The following is a 21,615-nucleotide window of genomic DNA, read 5'->3' on the forward strand; positions in this document are numbered from 1 at the left end:
AGAAAAGCTATAAAATAGTGGGAAATCAGTATAAATATTTTATACTATAAATAAACACCACTGCAATATTTTTTCCCTCTTTCTGCATTCAAAAACACATTCAAAATTGCTCCTGAGACAGGCCAAATTATTCTTGGGAGCAAATTTTCCACCAACAGAACTGCCAGGCACCCCATTATCCCACCAGCTCAAGGTGCTCAGAGTGGAGGGCTCTAAGTGAAATCAAGAAGCCTGAGTCCACTCTTGTCCCTCCCTCACCCCAACAAATGCCTCCAACCTAACATTATGCTCTGGTCTCCAACCACCTCATTGGAAACACATGGAAGCTGTTAGGAGTGTGAAAATTTCTCCAGGTGGCACACTAAGCAGGAAAGTTTGAGAACCTCTGTACTAGATCACAAATTCTTTACAGGGCAGGTGACTGGTGGATAGGCTATGCGGAGTGCAGAGAAGGGAAAGAGGAGAGAAAGACAGGTTGACCCTAGCACCCTGGTTCCCTCCCCTCTCTGGAAGTCAGAGGTACAAGGAGAAGGCCCACCCCACTGGCCACAGCAGGGGTTCCTGACAACTGGCTTCCTTCCTTAGCCGCTTCTTCAGAAGTCACTTTACTACTTGATAGAAGCCTTCAGCACTTAGGCCAACAGGAAATGCCTTGATATAGCAGGTGCAAGCCAGGGTGGATGAGGGTGGCCTAAAAAGTGGGAGGAATCTGTGTACAATTCCTATTCAGGGGTCCTCAAACTTTTTAAACAGGGGGCCAGTTCACGTCCTTCAGACTGTTGGAGGGCCAGATTATAGTAAAAACAAAAATTATGAACAAATTTCTATGCACACTGCATATATCTTATTTAGAAGTGAAGAAATAAAATGGGAATAAATACAATATGTGGCCCGCGGGCCGTAGTTTGAGGACCATTGCATAGATCATAGAATTCAATACTATATTGCACTGTATATAAAGCAAGCACACAGGCCACTGGTGCTGAAAAATCTAAAATTAATGCCATGAAGAAAACAAAATATAAACATGAATATTCAGCAAGTATTTTCTATGACAATATTTCAATCACAACAAAAATACATAAAAAACGATTAAACCCAATTATCAGTTCAAGGCAACAGAATTCGACACAAAAATTCCTAAAACACTCACAGTTGTATATGGGTTTGAAGGATGAGAGAGTCTGATAGTGGAAGCTTACAACTAGCAGTCCTAGATTTTATTCTTCATCAAAAGAGGTGGCAGTAAATGTTTCCTTCAAGTTCTCTGCAAGAGAATTTGGGCATCTCAAAGATTTTTCTTTCAGCAGTGTACTTAGGACAAAGCCAGTAGGCCAAGAAACTTCTAGATCCAGGAAATAGCAAAGGGGAAAATATTGCTGCACTGCTATGATTGGATTATTCCTTCCATGGTGTCAGGGAGCAGGACAGTGTATAGTAAATTGTAAAATTAAGGCCCTGGTGCCCCAGGTCTGCCAACTGCAAGGAATGGTATGAAAATATGCCCCAATATCTGATCCCATGACAGCAGGCAGAGGGTTCCTGCTGGCGAGGGGGTAACAGGTGGCTATAATAAGGAGGAGCAGAGGGCAGACTGCAATAATGAGGAGCAGGGGCAACTTGTAATAATAGGGCTTTCTGTCCAGAGCCCTTTCCTGCTGGGGAGAAGGCAGGGCAGATCTTGCCCAGGGAGCAAGAGTTCCAGAAGAAATTGCAAGGAGGTCAGGGTGTCTCAGGGATTTGCAAGGTGAAGGCAAATGCCAGATAAGTCAGAAAGAGCTGGGGGTGGGGCATGAGAGGAGGAGCTGTGGCAGATGCCCAAGAGGCAATAAATAACACAAATTCCTGCTGAAGGCTGGCAGCTAAGGTGCAGGTAAGAGGAAGTGGGGAGCACTCCATTTCACCCCATCCAGGGGCAGCACTGAGCCCTTCAAGCATCTGGTGAAGGGAGAGCAAGGACACCAAAATCCCAGGGAATGTGCCTCCAACTACTTTCTACATTAAAACAGCTACGCCTGGACAAATAATTCTGAATCTGAGAGCACCCCCCCCCCAATAAGAATAAAACTACCTTCCTGAAATTTCACAGCCAGTTTAAGAAACAAAAGCCAATTACATTTATACCTTTATCACCATTAATTTTTTTTTAAAAAAAGGGAAAATTTGAGGCTAGAGAGATAGTATGGAGGTAGGGCAGAAGGACCCGGCGACCCATATGGTCCCCCGAGCCTGCCAAGAGCAATTTCTGAGCGTAAGGTAGAGCCAGGAGGAACCCCTGAGCACTGCTGGGTGTGACCCAAAAAACCAAAAAAAAAAAAAAAGGGAAATGTGGCTGAAGGCAAGACACAGAAAGGTTTGCAGCTATTGGTGATGAAGTTTGCTTGTGCATTGTCCAGCCTGACCCATGATTTCTGAGGGCATTTCTACTCAAAGCCTGGCACAGAGACCATGAAACGTAGGAACCCTTAAGTAATAGAAAGCATCTGTTAACCAAACAAGCCCCTTTCACCATACCCCAATTCAGGCACCTACAAAGACTCATGGGCCAGCAGGGTCCACAGGCCGTCTGGATAAATGCAGGAGGTCAATGAGCCTCCTCAGTGAGAATAGGAGTTTAAACCTGCAACCTCACCCCCACAGCCCCAGATGAAAGAGAAGGGAAAGGACTGGAGTGTGTACTGGGACATGATAAAAAATCAGGAACAAGACTGTCTCCTGGGGGCAGAGCGGTAGGGCATTTGCCTTGCACGCCGAAGGATGGTGGTTCGAATCCCGGCATCCCATACGGTCCCCCAAGCCTGCCGGGGGTGATTTCTGAGCAGGAGTAGTTCCTGAGCACTGCTGGGTGTGACCCAAAAACCAAAAAAAAGGACTGGCTCCTGAGGTGTGTCCCTCAGAGATGGGAAGACCTCTGTCCCCAGAACAGCCCCCTGCTGTCCCTGGGCAGTAACTCTTGTTCATGGGATTGCATGTGCTAGATCCTATGAGTCAGCCTAGGAAACTGAGGATGCCAGATATGGGACCCACATACACTTGCAGGTAGACTGAGGCTGCCATTTTTTTTTTGAGAGTTGTTTTGTTTATTGCAATTGGGCTTTACAGAATTTTACCTTTTTTTAAATTATTTTTTAATGTGACCAAAGTGAATTACTAATCTTTCACAGTAATATTTAAGGTACATAGTGACAATGAATCAGGGCCATTCCCACCACCAGTGTTGTCCTCCCTCCACCCTTGTTCCTAGCATGCATCCCATCTTTCCCTCCTTTGCCCCTCTGGACTGCTAGTATAACTGGTTCCCTCTGTGTATAGATTGTTGTAGACTGGGTATCAATTTTGTTGTCGTTGACTTTGGTGCTTAAGTAGGATCATTTTTTATTTCCACTCAATGTTCATACGACTGTTTGGTCCTGGTACCATCCAATCCCCCCTCCCTCCCCTCAATTTATGAGGCAGAACAAGATGATTCAAGTTATGTGGTTCTGTTGGGAAAAAAAAAAAAAAAAAAACTGAGAGGAGTCCATCTAGAGGTTATAAACATAAATTCCAAAAAAGAAAGGGAAAAAAGAAGAAAAATATACAACAAAACCCAAACCAGCAACTACAAAAAAGCACAACAGTAACAAAAAACAACAACTGTATAATAACCTCAAGAATGGAAAAGAAGGAAAAGGAGGGCTAATGTATCAAGGTTTTGTGCTTTTTTTTTTTTTTGCACAGGCACAGTAAGTATTGGGAAAATCAGAAAGAGAATTCCCTTGGCCTAAAAGATACCAGGTTTCTCCATCCTTGAAGCATACTGTCAGAGCAACTACAGGCTCTGTACATGGTCATTTTCACACCCTAAGGTCTTTTTATGGTGCTAGGAAATTTTCTGCTCAGTTGTGGATGATAAAATCAGGCCTGTAACTGTAACTAGAGATCTTGGTATTTGCACAGGTCATAGGATAAAGCCTAGGATAGAGTCTTTCTTTATGGTTCTAGAAGTTCTGTTCCATTGCTGCTGTTGTAATCAGTCTTTTGAAATTAGTAGTCTTTGTCTTTGTACAGATCCTAGGAGAAAGCCTAGGATAGAGTCTTTCATTATGGTTCCAGAAGTTCTGCTCAGTTGCAGTTGTCAAAGTCATACCTCTGGAATTAGAGATCTTGATTATTGTACAAATCCTAGGTTGAAGCCTAGGCTAGAGTCTTTCAAATATGTCAATGTGTAATTTTTCTAGGATTAGAAGACCTGAATTCTCCAATTTCTGTCCATTTAAAAAGAAAAAGCAGTGAAATAAATTAAAATTAATTAAAACTTCATCTAGATTTATTTTCAGTCTTGGCTTCATTCTGAGACTGGCCCCCTTCACAGAGGACCATGAAATGATTCAAATCAAGGGTCAGGTTAAGTCACAAATTATCCATTAGCCAACTGACTGGCAGCTCTAATACCAACATAAATAGCAGGTTCCAGATCAGCTCCACAACTTCTAATGAAATTCCCTGGCACCTGAATCACTTGTGAGAGACCATTATAAACAGAAATGAAGGCGGGCCAAAGTCACCAGGGAAACATGAGGAATGTCCAGGCTCTGAGACACAGCAAATCAGTCACTAACTGCTTCTTGACTATGGCGCAAGCACTAAATCATCAGTAACTACAGAAGAAAAATGTCATTGCCCAAATACCAAAGATGTAGTAAGCAGAATAGACAGGGGCATCCGAGTGTAGATGTTCTCATCATCAGAGAAACTCAGAACTGTGCAGATAAATGGGGCTTTTCTCAGCAAAGCTGGAGCTCTTTTGTTTCAGTCCTATTGGTACTTGAGACTGGGATGATAGTGAACAGCAGAAAGCCAGTTGCCCCCAGGACCAGAAGGGAATTCTGCAGACCCGCAGCTATGCTTCTATGTGTCCTTAAAACCCACCTTGGAGTCAGGGAGCTTGTGAAGCTACTGCATACTCAAGTCGGAAAACTTCATTTTCATTTTTACTCACATATCTTACCCAGTCTAATGTTAATTTGATCAATATAAAGATTTGACCAGGAGCTGGGCACTTGGAAATAGCATCTTGGATCACCCCATGTACAGGAGGGCAGGACTCTTACCTGGAAACTTCATGAATACCATGCAGCAGTTACTTTGTACTTGTAGAAAATTCAGAGCAGTGTCCAAGATTTAATCTACCTGAACCATCCTACCACTGCCCAAGTCCCTGCTCTTAGTCTTGCCACCAGTTACTCTTAATTCACCCAGCTTCCAAAATGGAGTCCTGCCATCTTCAGCTTCCTGCCATCCATCTCTCTTTGATCTTTAAGGCCAAAACTCTGGACCAGATCCTCACTATTCTCTCTTAGTTCCTAATAGTTTTCCTTCTATTTAATAGTTGCCATAAAATTCCTTCCAGATCTGAGAGAAATACAGGGGGTTAGGCTTGTCTTGCATGCAGCAGACCTTGCTTAGTTGCCTAGGCAACACATGATTCCCCAACAGAAGTGATTTTTGAGCACAGAGCCAGGAATAAACCAAGCAGTGCCAGGTATGGCCACAAACCTGGGGGAAAAAAATTCATCTCTCTTTCCAATGTTTCATTTTATCCTTATGTGTTTCCCCTCCCAAACCAGCTTTTACTTCATAGCTGTGAAACACACACCCACTCTAGTGTGGGATACAAGCCCCACTCACAGCTTGGCTCTGCCCCCATAGATTTCCAGATCCCCACTCTCTGGCAGTCACCGTTACATTTATAGCCAAGGCCACCTGGTCTAACTTAGCTACCTCTTCTTCATCTCATCTAGAGAGAAGCAGACACGTTTGATATGCTAAACATCAGGGAACCCCAAACAAATAGGAAACAGACTTTGCTAAAATGTGTTGTGAAGTTACTGTTCACTAGAGTTCAACAATATCTGGATTTGGATCTTACAACTGAACTTCTCAAATCTCATCAACTCCAAGGGCCCTGGCAGGCACTGCTTCCTCAGAAAAACAAGACTCTCCAGCACCAGCTAAATGTCATCTCCTGCTTCCCTAGATCTACATCATTCCCTTAGTATTTGTTATGACTTCATTTTCATTTTTACTCACATATCTTACCCAGTCTAATGTTAACTTGATCAATATAAACATTCGACCACGAGCTGGGCACTTGGAAAAGGGATAAGCAAACAGCATCTTGGATCACCCAATGCACAGTGAAGCAGGACTATTACCTGGAAACTTCATAAATACCATATGACAAACTGTTTCACAGAAGCTCATGTTGTACATGACAGACTATTACACAGAAGCTCCATGCCTCACAATGGGCAGTGAGCCAAGCAATCTTTCAAGATGCAAGGAATTACTTCATAAAATTACAAAGTGCCACTTGATTACGATGCTATTTAAAAATATAATTTTATGAATGAGAGAATCATTTTAAATGGGTGTCTGAAATATCATGTAGTGTAATGTTGAATCCCACAGTTAAAGACCAACATGTGACTGCAGCCAAAATGGAAGAAATGCCCCCAAATTTCCATTAGAGTATTTTAGAACAGCCAACATTCTGAAGATTTTCATAGCTTGCTTATTTACTAAACAAACAAATAACTGCTGAAAGATGATTTTTATTTGGAGGATATTTAGGGACCTATCCTCCTATAATATCAATAAATTCTCACAAGTACACATGGAAATTAACACAGATGAGTGAATGATTACATAAAATGATGGGGGACTTCAACTGTGAGAAGGAGCATGTTAAATTCTCTCTTTCAGAAAAAAACCCAAAAGCAAGGTTCCCCATAGAAACAAATCCTTGACTCAATCCTAAGAAACTGGCATTTAAGAGAGATAAAAATTCATACTACACCTTTCAGATGTAAATACACACACCCACCCCATTACAATTCCACCATCCACTTGTCCCACTGCCCACCCAGTCCTGCTCCTCCTGGGGCTCCCAAGGTACCTCATATGCGTCTTTGATGTTCAGAGGTTCGCCCAGCGCAGCCACGTGCCCCACGATGCCCTTGTTCCACTCCAGGCGGATGCAGTTGTTGGACGCTTCCTCCAGGGTGGTGCCCTCCGCCACATCGAAGAGGCGGCTGACGAGGAATTTGTCATTGGAGCTGTCCTCGCACACCAGGAACAGGGAGTAGCGGTCGGCAGCGATGAGCCCGTGGATGTGCAGGAAGATTTTGTGACACAAGGCCGTGACATCCAAGTGGCTGGAAATGTCCTTCACTAATTCCAAGAGCCTGGCACACTGGTCCCCCTCATCATTCTCAAACCTGGGAGGGGTGAGAGGCATCTGTTCCTTCTTGTCCGTGTCGCTCAGGAAGCTCACTGTGCCCTCCGAGTCCTTGACCACAATGGGCCTAAGCGGCCGGTCGAATTCGGAAGCAGAGATTTTCCTGGTTGGGGTTCCTGGGGTGCTGATCTCGGTGTGGGATCTCTGCTGCACGGGGCAAGCGCAGGGTTCTGGGGGACCTCGATTGCTCTCTCTGCACACAGGGATGGCGTGGACTCTCTCAGCGAACCATGCATTGACCATTTCTCTGTAGAACAGAACATGCAGAAATGTGAAACAGTTGCGGGGGCAAATGGATGGAGACTTCCCAACAACTTTGAATAATCCTCTCAGGGTAAAAACTAACCAGACACCCACTTTTCAGTTCATCGTAGTAAAGAAAAAAAAGGTGTTTTATTTATTTATTTATTTATTTATTTATTTTTTAAAAAGAGTTGTTTAGGGCCCAGAGAGGTGGCACAAGTAGTAGGGCATTGCCTTGCAAGCACTAACCTAGGACGGACCGCTGTTCGATCCCCTGGCGTCCCATTTGGTCCCCCAAGTCAGGAGCGATTTCTAAGCTCATAACCAGGAGTAACCCCTGAGCATCACCAGGTATGGCCCAAAGAGAAAAAAACAAAAGAGTTGTTTGTTTATTAATCTGGAAAAAACTGGAGAAAATTACATCAATAGACAATTTAGTAAACTCCTATTCCTCCAGACATATACTTTTGTTTTGGGTTTTGAATTTTCATGTTTGGGATTTGACTTTTGGTGTTTGGGACAACTAGGTTATGCTCAGGGATCACTCCTGGCAATGCTCAAAGGGTGGGATGCTAGGGATCACATCTGGATTGGCCATGTGCAAGGCAAGTGTCATAATTGCTGTACTATCACTCCAGCTCCAAGACAAATACTTTTGAATATTGATTTACAAATATCAAACACGTTTCTCAATATCATTTTGTATTAAAGAGGAAGGCAGAATCAGATCACAGCCCTTGAAAAATGTAAATATGGAAATTAAGTTGTTCAAATCTCACAACTAGTTTTAAATTTATGTATTTGGAAATTAAAAGAAATGTGTTTCTAACTTTGGTTAGCTCGTAAGTTTAATTTTAAATAATTCCACCATTATCACTCTATATAACTTCAATTTTGAAGAGGAAATGGAAAGCAGAAACTATTTGACCGGGAATGTCTATAAATACTACTCTAATTATACTTCTGCAATTGGTAAAAATAATCTCTCCTTGGGGTCAGAGAGATAGCGCAGTGATAGGGCCTTTGCCTTGCACATGGCTGACCCAGGACAGACCTCGGTTTGATCCCCAGTTCCCCATATGGTCTCCAAAGCCAGGAGCAATTTCTGAGCACATAGCCAGGAGTAACCCCTGAGCACCACTGGGTGTGGCCAAAAAACTAAAATAAAACAACAACAAAAAATTCTCTCCTTTAGATGACCTATTCCTGATCCAAAGGGAAAAAATTAAAGTGGGCAATATCTAATTAAAATGTTTGGTTCAGGGGCTGGAGAGATGGCATGGAAGTAAGGCATTTGCCTTGCATGCAAAAGGCCGGTGGTTCGAATCCCAGCATCCATATGGTCCTCTGAGCCTGCTGGGGGCGATTTCTGAGCATAGAGCCAGGAGTAGCCCCTAAGTGGGTGTAATCAAAAACCAAAAAAAAATTTTTTTTATTCAAAAAAATTTAAATTATATGATTTTAATTCATCCTTTCTTTTTGGAGGGGACGAGGATTAGGGTCATACTTGGTGGTAGGTTCGGGCCACACTCAGTGGTGCTAAGGGGACCATATATGGTGCCAGGATCAAATCAGGGTCAGTTGTCTGCAGAGTAAGTACCTTAAGCCCTATACTATTTAATGCATCTTCTTAAGAAAATTACTTAAGCTAAAATCTTTACAGTATGTGATTAAAAATATATGCATCAGATCATACACAGTCAAATGATGATTGTTTAGTCCAAGTAACTGCTCTTGGAATGCTATATTCTTCTACCAAATAAAGGTGCCAATACTTGAGAGACATTTTTGATTCTCATCTACTGAAATGAACTTCTAAAGAAATTCCTAAGTCAAATAAAAATATTGGTTTAGAATATTTTTTAAGTTTTGGACTACACCCAGCTGTGCTCAGGACTCCTGTTAGGGCTTGGGGGACCATACAAAATATCAGAGATTAAACCTCATCCAAGGCAAGCTCCTTACCCAATTATCCCTCCAGTCCAAGTTAGATCAGTCCAAGTTAGATTGTCACAGTTTTTCTCTCTAAACAAAATTTTAAAAAATCTATAGAAACAGCTAACTCATACCTTGCATAAGTCCTTCTCTCAAAGCTCAAACCTACTCCAAAAGGTAAAACACTTTTTAGCACTGGCAAAATGTAAGAGAATTTGGCCTTAATAAAAATAATGTGCTCTCTATAATGACAATGATCATTTCCACCAAATGGTCAGGGTAGGGATGTCCGTCCACTTCTCTACTTCGTTGAAGGGAGTGTAAGTACAGATTTCTATTCTTGTCAATCTTCTGAGTTGGAGCAAAAAGTAGATATCACCACTTAGGAAGGCAATGATTAACAAACAAAATCTAAACAATACTTACGTATTTTTTTAAGGATTTTTTTCACATGTGACAAAGAAAATACAAGAATATTTACTGTAGGGCTCAGAGTCCTTGCCAGCAGGCATGAGGCTGTGAGTTCGATCCCCAGCACCACTCCACATGCACCAAACGTGATCCATGCAACCACAGCAAATTCGTGGTTGTGAGAATCAACAAGTGTGCAAACACTGCAACAGAGTGTGTGCAACTCCAAATCACCACAACAGCAATGGGGAGGGAAATGTGGGAAGGGTTAAAGAAGAATATTTAATGTAGCGCTGTTTATTTTCTTTATTTTGATTTTAGGGCGATGCTTAGGAACACACTTGGCTCTGCACCAAGGAATCAGTGAGATTTGGAAGACCACATGGGATGCCATGGATCTAACGTGGTGACTGTGTACAAGGCGAGTGCCCTTCCTCACTATACCACTGGCCCCTTAGTACTGTTAATCACAGTAAAAATAAGAACCTAAAACTGCCAATAAAAGATTGATGGAAATGAGGCCGGAGAGATAGCATGGAGATAGGGTGTTTGCCTTGCATGCAGAAGGACAGTGGTTCGAAACCCGGCATCCCATATGGTCCCCCGAGCCTGCCAGGAGCGATTTCTGAGCGTAGAGCCAGGAGTAACCCCTGAGCATTGCCAGGTGTGACCCAAAACAAAACAAAACAAATCAAAACAAAACAAAACAAAAAAAAGATTGGTGGAATTGGTTCTACAACTCATTTATATGAGGAATCATTAAGTAGCCCTTTAAAAATGGTCGCATGAGAGCAGGGATGCTAGCTCAGGTGTGTTTGGGGGGCACCAGCCCTGTATGTACAGTGCACAGGTGTGATTCCCAGCATGACCTGGGCCTGTCATCCAGCACTGAACTGTCCAACCCAGTTGGTTGAGTATTACTAGGAAAAGTCCTGAGCCTCCCTACCACTGCTTGGGAACCCTGAGTCATCAATGTATTGATTAAGCAAATAAAGGACTCAAGGATATAGGAAGAGGTTTCTCAGGCTCTATTAAACCCTTCATTCCTGAGATGTTCCCTTAATTGTTTTACTAAATCACAGATAATTGTCTCAAACGGCTCTAGTCAAGAATAAAATGGGCATTAGAAATAATAACAGGCATTATCAGAATAAACTCATAAATTCAAGTGTGAGGTAATGTTATAAAAATCCTTTAAAGACTTCAAAAAGTAATGGAGTGGCTAGTTATATTGTACATATCATGGTATATAACTACAGAATTTTTACAACTATAACTGTTCTAAACTTGCCTAGAATTCATGCTGGAGCTAGGGTTAAAATGACTTGTGATTGCAATATGCACCAATGACAATAACAATACCTTGTCAAAAACTCAGAAATGGAGGTGCTTATCCTGAAACACTAATGTAGGCCCAAACAGAACCAAAGAAACAGATGTCACAATTTCATTTGAAGTTTTTGTCTTTTTGAGCAGGCTGACTCCTGGCAACTACATGGGGTGCTGGAGCTCAAACCAGGTAAGTTGTGTGCAAGGCAAGCGCCTCTGTCCACTGTACTATCTCCCTGGCATATGAAGCTTTTATATATTGTTTTGTAATTGTTTGTAAAATGTAAGCTAGTAGAAAAGCATTATATTTATTTCAAATCCAACAAAAAAAAAATCTGTAGTTCCAAAGGATCGGGGAGATGGCTTAAGGGCTGGCAGGCTGTTTAAGTTTGCTCCCCAGGCCATCGTGTCACCAGGTACTGCTGGGAGTGACCACTGGACATGATACCATGTGTGATCCATGATACAAAATTTAAAAATTCACAAAGGTCAATGGAAAATAAAAGCTAATCCAATTAGAAGCCTGCACAGATACAATTAACTGATTTATGACGAAGAAGCTATGACTACACAACGAATTTAATTACTTCAAGTAATGTTTTTGGGATAACAGAACAGTATCATAAAAAATGCAGTTAGATCACTCTTATCCATACCACATACAAAAAACAAATCAAAATGAAGGAGAGATCTGATTCGAGAGAACTAAAAAGCATAAAACTACTAAAATTTAGACATGTGTCTTGACAATGATTTTTTTTAACTTAATACTGCATGCAAATACAAAAACAAAAATTAGCAATGGGATGAAGAGAACTAGAGAGTGTCTGCACAACAAAGGAAACATCAACAAAATGAAAAGACAACTCACTGAAGAGGAAGGTTAAGTGCAGGTCTGTTTGGTTGTTTTTTTTTATTTACTGGGTAAGGGGTTGATGAATATCTAGAACACAAAAAGAAAAGAAAAAAGAAAGGATGCCTGATCAAAAGATAGGCAAGGGTCTAAAGAGACAGTTTAAAAAACGCACACACACAAATAAGTAACAAGTCCATAAAAAGGTGTTCAATATCACTCATTAATAAGATCATGCAAATTAAAAGCACGATTTCCCAAATATCTCCAGGATTGATCCCTATGCATAGCTCAGTGTGTCCCCAACATGAGCCCCTGTCCTGCAAAACCCCATAAGATGATACCTTATTCTTGCTGGAATCACTATTCTCAAGAAGAAAAGAAACAGTCAATGTCAGAGGTATGTAGAGAAAGGAGAATCCCATGTATTCTGGGTAGGAATAAAAACTGGTGCAATCACTATGGAAAATAGTATGTATGCTTCTCAAAACTCTAAAATTAGAACCACCACCTGATCTAACCATTCTATTTCTGGGTATTTATCCAAAGAAAAGAAAACACTAACTCAAAAAGTTATCTTCCCACTCGTGTTATGAACATCACAATCAACAACAGCCAGGATTGAGAAACTGACATAATGAATATCAGGAGTGTGTGTGTGGGGGGGGACCTAAAGGGGCCCCATGTTCTCACCTCACTATAAGATTCTCGTGAACATCTATATATTCAAATACACACACACACACACACACACACACACACACACACACTATTTTTTGACTTACTGTCACCTCTGAGTACCAGGAGCTCTCCCTGCCCCCCCCAAAAGCTAAATTATTTGCTAATCACATAATGTCTTAAAATACATATTCACTATTTCAGGTGTCTTATAAATGGTAACTAATTTAAATGCACCATGCAGATTTTGTAAGACAATTTCTTTGCATAAAAATGTAAAGTTAAACATTTACAAGAGTTTTGGTTCCAGAGTTGAGGAGTTATGGTGGCCTTAACCTGCCTTACACAAACATGCCTTACAGACATGAGGCTTGTCAGGTCCTGGCATGACAACTGTCCCTCAACCCCCACCAGGATGCCTGAGCAGAACCAGAAGCAAGTCCTGAGTTCAGCTAGATGTGACCCCTGATTCCCCACATACATATGATTTATTGTACTCTTGCCTAAATTCCCATCTCAAAAGGCTAAGACTGAAAATATACTGTTCTTTGGGTATATGGGTTCTAATCCTAGAAGTATCACTGTTATGACTTAGTACATAGTATAGTGTTCTCAGACTCTAAACTGATGTGGAAATTTGTGTGCAAATAGACAGTAGAATTATGGAATAAACTCAATAGAAACAATGTAAGAATAATTGGAGTCCCAGAGACTCTGGAAGAAAACCCTGATGAAGAGTCAACAGTCAAGAACATCATTATGAGAAATTCCAGAACTAAAGAGAGCAAGCAACTGTATTCTGGATGCCTGAAGAGCAGTAGATAAAAGAGATCCAAAGAAAAGCGCCCCCAAGGCACACAATAGTCACATAGGGATAGATAGTACAATTAAAAAGGAAAATTATATACAAAGAGGCATCCTTAAAATTTACAGCAGATTTATTACAAGCAACTTTCAAGGTCTGAAGACAGTGGTGGGATATAGTGACAAAACTAAATGAAATGAATGCTTACTCAGAGGACACTTCACCTAGACAGACTTTCATTCAAATTTGAAAGATACGTGGCCAGAGAGATAGCATGGAGGTAAGACATTTGCCTTGCATGCAGATGGTCGGTGGTTCAAATTCCAGTATTCCATATGGCTCCCTGAGCCTGCCAGGAGAGATTTCTGAGCATAGAGCCAGGAGTAACCCCTGAGCGCTGCTGGGTGTAAAGAAAGAAAGAGAAGGAAGGAAGGAAGGAAGGGAGGGAGGGAGGGAGGGAGGGAGGGAGGGAGGGAGGGAGGGAGGGAGGGAGGGAGGGAGGGAGGGAGGGAGGGAGGGAGGGAGAAAGAAAAGGGATTTTATTATTTCTTAATAATAAAGGGATATGAACAACAGGAAAAAATTCACACTCCTAAATATATATGTACCCAATGAGGGACCAGAAAAATATTTAAAATGATTGCTGATTGGGGGGCCAAAGTGATAGCAAAGTGAGTAGGGCAATTTGCCTTGCACATGGCGTACCTGGGACCAACCTGGGTTCAATCCCCAATATCCCATATAGTCCCTTGAGCCTGCCAGGAGAAATTACTGTGCACAGAGCCAGGAGTAACCCCTGAGCACCACTGGGTGTGGCCCCAAAACAAAAAATAAAATAAAATAAAATAATTGCTGATATATTTGAAGATATCAATAACAACACAATAATGGGAGACTTCAACACCTCCCTGTCATCCCTTGACAGGTCAACCAGACTAAAACTCAACAAGGCTATATTGGCTAAAAAAGAAATTGAGGAGAGTGGTTTGGTAGGTTTATAAGTAGGTAGGTAGGCTTTAGGGCTCTTCATCCTCAAAAAGTTAAATACAAATTCTTCTCTAATGTACATGGCACATTCTCCAAGATAGACAACATGCTGGGCCATAAAACATACCTCCATAAAATCAAGAGGATACAAATTATATCAACTACCTTCTCAGATCATCAAGCACTAAAATTAGAAGTGATTACAGACAGACACAGAAAAAGAACTTTAATGCCTGCAAATTAAATAGATCACTACTGAACAGCAAGAGGAAATCAAGATTCCTGGAAACAAATGAGAACAAAGACACATATTATTAGAATTTGTGGGACACAACAAAAGTGGTATTAAGAGGAAAATGTATTGCCTTTGCAAGTGGAATAACTTAAAAAATTAGAAAGTGATCAACAAAATGAACCAAAAAAAAACAGGCAGATGGAAGCAAATAACAAAGCTCAGAGCATCTATTAATGAACTGGAAACCCAAAAAGCAATACAAAAGGTCAATGAAAGCAAGAGTTGGTTCTTTGAAAAAAAAAATAAACAAAATCAATAAACCACTAGCAAGATTCACAAAGAATGAGAAAATTAATAAATTGAAATAGAAGTGAAAAGGAGGAGATTACCACAGACACTACAAAAATTCACAGGGTAATCAGAGATTACTTTGAGAAACTATGCCAGAAAAATGAGAACATAGAAGAAATGGATAAATTCTTGGGACTCCTATATCCTCCCCCAAGGTTGAACCAGTATGAGCTGGCATATCCGAAAAGACCTATCACTATTGAAAAAATCAAAATGGTAATCAAAAGCTTTCCCAAAAACAAAAGTCTGGGCCAGGTGGATTCACTTGCAAAAACTTTCAAACCTTTCAAGAGGACTTACTGCCAATCCTTTTCAGGCTCTTCCAGAAAATTGAAGAAACAGAAACACTCCAAATAATGTTTTACAAAGCTAACATCACCCTGATACCAAAAGCAGACAGAGATGTGACAAAAAGGAGAACTACAAACCAATATCCTTGATGAACACATGTGTAAAGATTCTCAACAAAATCCTAGCAAATAGGATCCAACAGCTTATCAAGGTCATACACTATGACCAAGTAGGGTTCATTCCAGAGATGCAAAGACGGTTTAACATACATAACTCAATCAATGTAATACATATCAATAAAAGGCAAAATAAAAACCGTATCATATTAATAGATGTAGAGAAAGTATTTGTCAATGTCCAACACCAATCCATGACAAAAACTCGCAGCAAGATCAGAATTGAAGAAACTTTACTCAATATAGTCAAGGCCATTTTCCACAAGCCAATGGTAAATATTATACTCGATGGGGAAAAACTAAAAGCCTTTTCTCTAAGATCTGGTATAGGACAAAGCAGCTCCCTTTCACCACTTCTAGACAACATAGTACTGAAAGTACTTGCCATAGCAATTAGGCAAGGATAAGATATCAAGGACATCCAGATAGAAAAGGAAGAAGTCAGCTTCTCAATATTTGCAGATGACAATGTACTATATTTAGGAAATCCTAAAGACTATCAAAAAGCTTCTAGAATTAATAGATTTGTAGAGAAAAGTGACAGGCTACATTATTAACTATAAAAAAATCCATGGTATTTTTATATACAAATAGTAAAAGAGAAGAAAAAGACATTACAAACACAACCCCATTCACAATTGTGCCTCAGAAAACCAAGTACTTAACTAAAGTCCACTTAACTAAAGAAGTGAAAAACCTATACAAAGAAAACTATAAAACACTGTTTCAAGAAATAAATGAGGACACAAGAAATGGAAACACATACTCTGCTCATGAATTGTGAGTATAAGGTCATTAAAATGGCAATACTTTCCAAAGCACTGTAAAGATTTAATGCAAACACACTAATCCCATGACATTTTTCAAAGAAGTAGATCAAACACTCCTGATAGTCATTTGAAACAATAAACACCCACCAATAACTAAAGCAATCCCTGGAAGAAAGAACTTTTCCCCAACTTTAAGGTGTACTATAAAAGAATATTAATTAAAACATCATGGTATTGGAATAAAGACAGACCCTCAGATCAATGGAACAGACTTAAGTATTTTAAGACTGACCCCCAGACATACAATCAATTAATCTTTGATAAAGGGGCAACAAACACAATGTGAAGCAAGGAAAGTCTCTTCAACAAGTGATGTTGGGAAAACTGTTCATTAAATGCAAAAAGGTGACCTCCGACCTCTCTTAAATACCATGCACAAAGATCTAATCAAAATGGTTTGATTTGATATCAAACCTGAAACCAGAAGGTATATAGAGAAAAAAACATAAGCAAAACATTCATGACATTGACACTAAAGGCATCTACAAGGAGGAAACATCACTGTCCAAGCAAGTGGAAGCAAAGATAAAGAAATGGGACTACATTAACTCAGAAGCTTTTGCACTTCAAAGGAAAAAGTAATAACTAGGATACCAAGGCTACCTATGAAATGGGACAAACTATTCACCCAATACCCAGCTGTTAAGGGGCTGATATCTAAGATGTATAAGTTACTAATAGAACTGAACATGAAAAAAATTCAAACCACATCAAAAAATGAAGAGAAAAAATAAACAGACATTTCCTCAAAGAAATACAGATGGCTAAAAGGCACATGAAAAAATGCTCAAAATCAATCGCTTCTCGGCCTTTTGGCTAAGATCAAGTGGAAAAAATGTTCCACATCACTAATCATCAGGAAGATGCAAATCAAAACAACAATGAGGTATCATCTCACACCACAGAGAATGGTACACATCACAAAAAAGAGACCAGTGCTGGTCTCATTCACTGCTGGTGGGGATGCCATCTAGTTCAGCCTTCCTGAAAACAATATGGATATTCCTTTAAAAACTGGAAATTGAGCTTCCTTATGATTCAGCAATACCACACCTAGGGATATACCTTAGGATATATATCTTAGGAACACAAAAAAACACAATACAAAAGTAACCTCTGCACTCCTATGTTCAGAGTAGCACTATTTACAATAGCCAAAATCTGGAAGCAACCTAGGTGCCGGCAACAGATGAGTGGCTAAAGTAGTACATTTACACAATGGAATACTATGCAGCTATTAGGAAAACTGAAGTAATAAAATTTGCTTATAGATGGATGTAAATGGGGAGTGTTGTATTGAGTGAAATGAGTCAGAGGGAAAGAGATAAACATAAAATAATCTCACTCATCACTGGGATATACGGAATAAAAGACAGTGTGGGAATTATATCCCGAGACAATAGAGATGAAAATCAGGAGGACCTTTCTATGATAAGTAGCTTGCTACAAAGAACTAAGAGTGTAGTTAAGAGTAGGGATGGAGGTCTAATATAAAAAGGACATTCATGGCACCTTTCATTTGCAGTAGTACAAAGTACAATGTCACAAAAGAAAAGGGAGAGGGTGAGGAAAGAGTGGGAGGGGGAAGGGTGAGGTTGAGGGAGAGGAGGAGGAGGAGGGAGATGGAGAGCAAGAGTGGGTGGAAGAATGAGAAGGGAAAGGAGAGGGTGAAGAGAGTGAGGGAGAGCAAGATAGGGAGGGCAGAAGATGGGGGAAGGAAATAGGGAGGGGAGGGAGAGGGAAGGGGGAGGGAAAGGGAGAAAAGTAAAATGCCTGCCCCAGAGGCAGGCAGGAGAGGGTGAGTGGGAGTGAATAGGGCATCAGGGAGGGTGAGAGGGAAACTGGGGACATCTGTGGTGGGAAATATGTGTTGGTGAAGTTTGTTATTAATTGTATCACTGTACCTCAATCATGAATAAGTTTATGGAAAAAAAAACTATTATGAACAACCTTTTAACATGGTGTTTACACTTAAAATATATATATATATATTAAAGATCAAGATAAAAGAAAATGGTTAGCCAACAAATCTGAGAAGATCTAGAACTACATATATATGATGAAAACAAAAATACTATTTCATTAGCCCAAACTTGTAAGCTGGAGAAGAATCTCAATGCTGGGTAAAGCAACACTTTAAAAGCTTTGTAGGAGATTTGGAGCTTAGAAATGGCCTGCTTTCATTCATGAACTCAAAGGAATATATTTGGGGAAATCAAATAGTAAAGTCTCGGGGCTCTAGGAGACCACTATGTAAGTTCTCCGAGAGCAAACATTTACAGAAATGAGAAGAGTAGCAGGAACAGAGTCAAAAGTTGCAGACACCCCCCCTCCCAAGTCGCCCACAAAATAAAATGCAGTTTCGTGTTTTTAACATGTGAAAACAATATCCCTTTTGCTTTCCCTCCACTGCTTTTTCCCTTTGGTTATGTGAATTAATTGCATGTGCCAGAAGTACAAAGAGGACATCGTTTCCTGTCTGGCAAGAGAGAGCTAATACCTTATGTGGAAATCTGCTTAAATTATCTGTAGGAAAAACATAAAAATAACTCACAAAATATTAGGTCTCTCTCTCTCTCTCTCTCCTCCTTGGAGTCTAGTCTTACAGTTAGTTGCATTGTTTGGACTATTTGAACTGACTCCACTATTCACTATTCCACTATTTGGAAAATACAAGAGGAAATGACTCAAACTAAGAGGCTGTTGTTCTGCTCTCCTGGAGAGAATCAAAAAGCCTCTGAGCTGAAAAACGTATCTAAGCTCCTTTATGAATTACTTTCTCAACCTTCATTCCCCAGTCCCTTCCTACTTCCCTATTTGAAGTCCAGGGTAACTTGGTCAGGTCATAGGGCAGGAAACTAGAGACAAGAAGGAAGAAGGGAGATGAGGGGTGAGATGGGAGTGAGATGACCACTCCAAATTCCCTTAACACACACACACACACACACACACACACACACACACACACACACACCATTAGTAAAAATTCATCTTTTTAATAGTATGGTGTTAATATCCAAAGACAATAGAGAGTAAAGCCAGAAAGCAGGTCCAAATTTGCCACAAACAGTGGGGAGTGCACCTAGGGCAGAAAAGGGACCACTATGACCATGAGAGTTGGAAATGATCACTCTGGACAAGTAAGGGTGCTGAAAGGAGATAAAGTGATACGCCTGGTTTCCCTTCAGGAACAATATCGAAAACCACAGTCTAAAAAAGAAAATGGGAGAGAAGAAAAATGTCTGCCACAGAAGCAGGCAAGGGTGAAGGTGGGGATGGAGGGGTGACTGAGGGCAATGATGGTAGAAAATATGCACCGGTGAAGGGATGCGTGTTGGACATTGTATGACTGAAATTCAATCGTGAACAACTTTGTAATTATCTCACAGTAATTCAATTAAATTATTCATAAAATATTTCACCTAAAAAAGGACATTTTAAGACCACAAAGCACTATTCCATTGCTTTACTTTCTGCCTACCATAATTGCCAATGTCTATGATTATATTTAAGGTCTGTTGACTCATCAGATAAAAAATATGCATGACTTACTTTTTTGTTTGGTTCAAAACCTAGCACTCAGTGATCATTCTTGGAGGGCTCAGGGGAATGGTATGGGATACTGGAATTGGCCACATGTCAGGCAAATGCCCTACTTATTGTACTATCTTGTTGGCCCCCACGCATGTTTTCCTTTATAGGTCTTAAGGATCCTGTGAGGTAAATGCTTTGATTTCTGGTTCATAGAGCATCTAAAGATTGGACAGTTCTTTTAAAAGAAGCAAGCTCTAGGATTGGAATTTATATGTCCTACCTAGCACCCCAGGCACTGGAAATAAGGAGACAAAGGTAAAGAGTCTAGCCTGGGCTTGGATGGTGATGGAGGGATGGAGGCCTTTCTCCTCCAGCCCAGGCCACGTGTGTCCAACCCCCTTCAGCCGGCAAGTCCACAAGGTCAGGATAGCGGTGGGTAGAAATCTCACAGATAGTCAGGCTTCTGGAGATATCATCTTTATTCAGCCCTGGCCAACATGTGTGGCCTATCAACTTAAACTGATTAAGCTTGCCCTGCGTTTTAGCTTCTTTCAGCCTTCTCTCCAAACTGCTTCCTTCTCCAGCCTCCATCCATGCAAATCCCTTTTGCCCCTCTGGCCAAACCTTTTTGTTACCTACCAAAGACCCCGCCCAGAAATGGGCAGGTCTTTCTTGTAGGTAAGGCTACACAGGAAGAATGGGGGATGGGGTTACACCCACTTCGAGTGGTGCCATTCCTCACAGGCACTGCTTTAGGAAATATGTATCATGCTGCCAGAGTGCTCCTGGCACTGTCCTGGCCCAGAGATATTCAACCCCCTGCCACTGGCTGAACTGGCTGAACTGTCTTACAATCCTAAAAGCTGGCTCCAAAGCCAATAGCATTTTAGAAAGATAAGCTTCATATGCAAAAGGAGGTGGGAGAGCTGGTCCCGTGTGTGCTCATCAGTCAGTCTTGACTGTTGGAACCAGAGTGGCAAAGAAGTTCAAGCTGGGTCTAAAGATAGTTATTATGCCCAAGTTTTATCCCAGTAGGAAAACAAACATCTGAGAAGTTTACAGGGACCAATAAAAACAAAATGCAGGGACTGGAGCGGTAAGGCGTTTGCCTTAGACGCAGAAGGACGGTGGTTCAAATCCCGGCATCCCATATGACCACCCCCACCCCCACCCCCATCGTGCCTGGAGTAACACTTGAGCGCTGCCGGGTGTGACCCAAAAACCAAAAAAAGAAAAGAAATAAAATACAGCACCAGTTTACAGGATTTTACAAAGTGCAATCTAGTTGAGAGTTAAAGGAGCTTGTTCTGGGGCCAGAGAGCTAGCATGAAGGTAGGGTGTTTGCCTTGCACACAGAAGGACAGTTGTTCAAATCCCAGCATCCCATATGGTCTCCGGAGCTTGCCAGGAGCAATTTCTGAGCGTAGAGCCAGGAGTAACCCCTGAGCGCTGCCGGGTGTGACCCAAAACCAAAAAAAAAAAAAAAAAAAAAAAAGGGGAGCTTGTTCAATCATCTTCCCTGCATTCACGTACATATGGTCTGAAATATGTTCCTGAAAGGAATTTTATCAGATATTACTGATACGCAAGTAACATCTAAACACTGGAATCCATGCTATAAAAACTTAAACTGAGTCTTTCTATCACATAGATAAGGGAGAGAATAGACTAGGTT

The 21,615-nt window shown here is 40.9% G+C and overlaps 1 protein-coding gene across 1 annotated transcript in view; it reads right to left on the bottom strand.

Moving 5' to 3' along the window:
- Positions 1 to 21,615, bottom strand: part of PDE5A (phosphodiesterase 5A) — a 110,443-nt gene that overhangs the window by 81,301 nt on the left and 7,527 nt on the right. The window contains exon 2 of the mRNA XM_049786980.1: positions 6,941 to 7,529. Coding sequence (XP_049642937.1) covers positions 6,941 to 7,525 — 585 coding nt within the window. The 5' untranslated portion in view covers positions 7,526 to 7,529. The remainder of the gene's footprint in view (positions 1 to 6,940; positions 7,530 to 21,615) is intronic.

This window comes from Suncus etruscus, chromosome 14, assembly GCF_024139225.1.
Source record: "Suncus etruscus isolate mSunEtr1 chromosome 14, mSunEtr1.pri.cur, whole genome shotgun sequence".
NCBI classification, from domain to species: Eukaryota; Metazoa; Chordata; class Mammalia; order Eulipotyphla; family Soricidae; genus Suncus; species Suncus etruscus.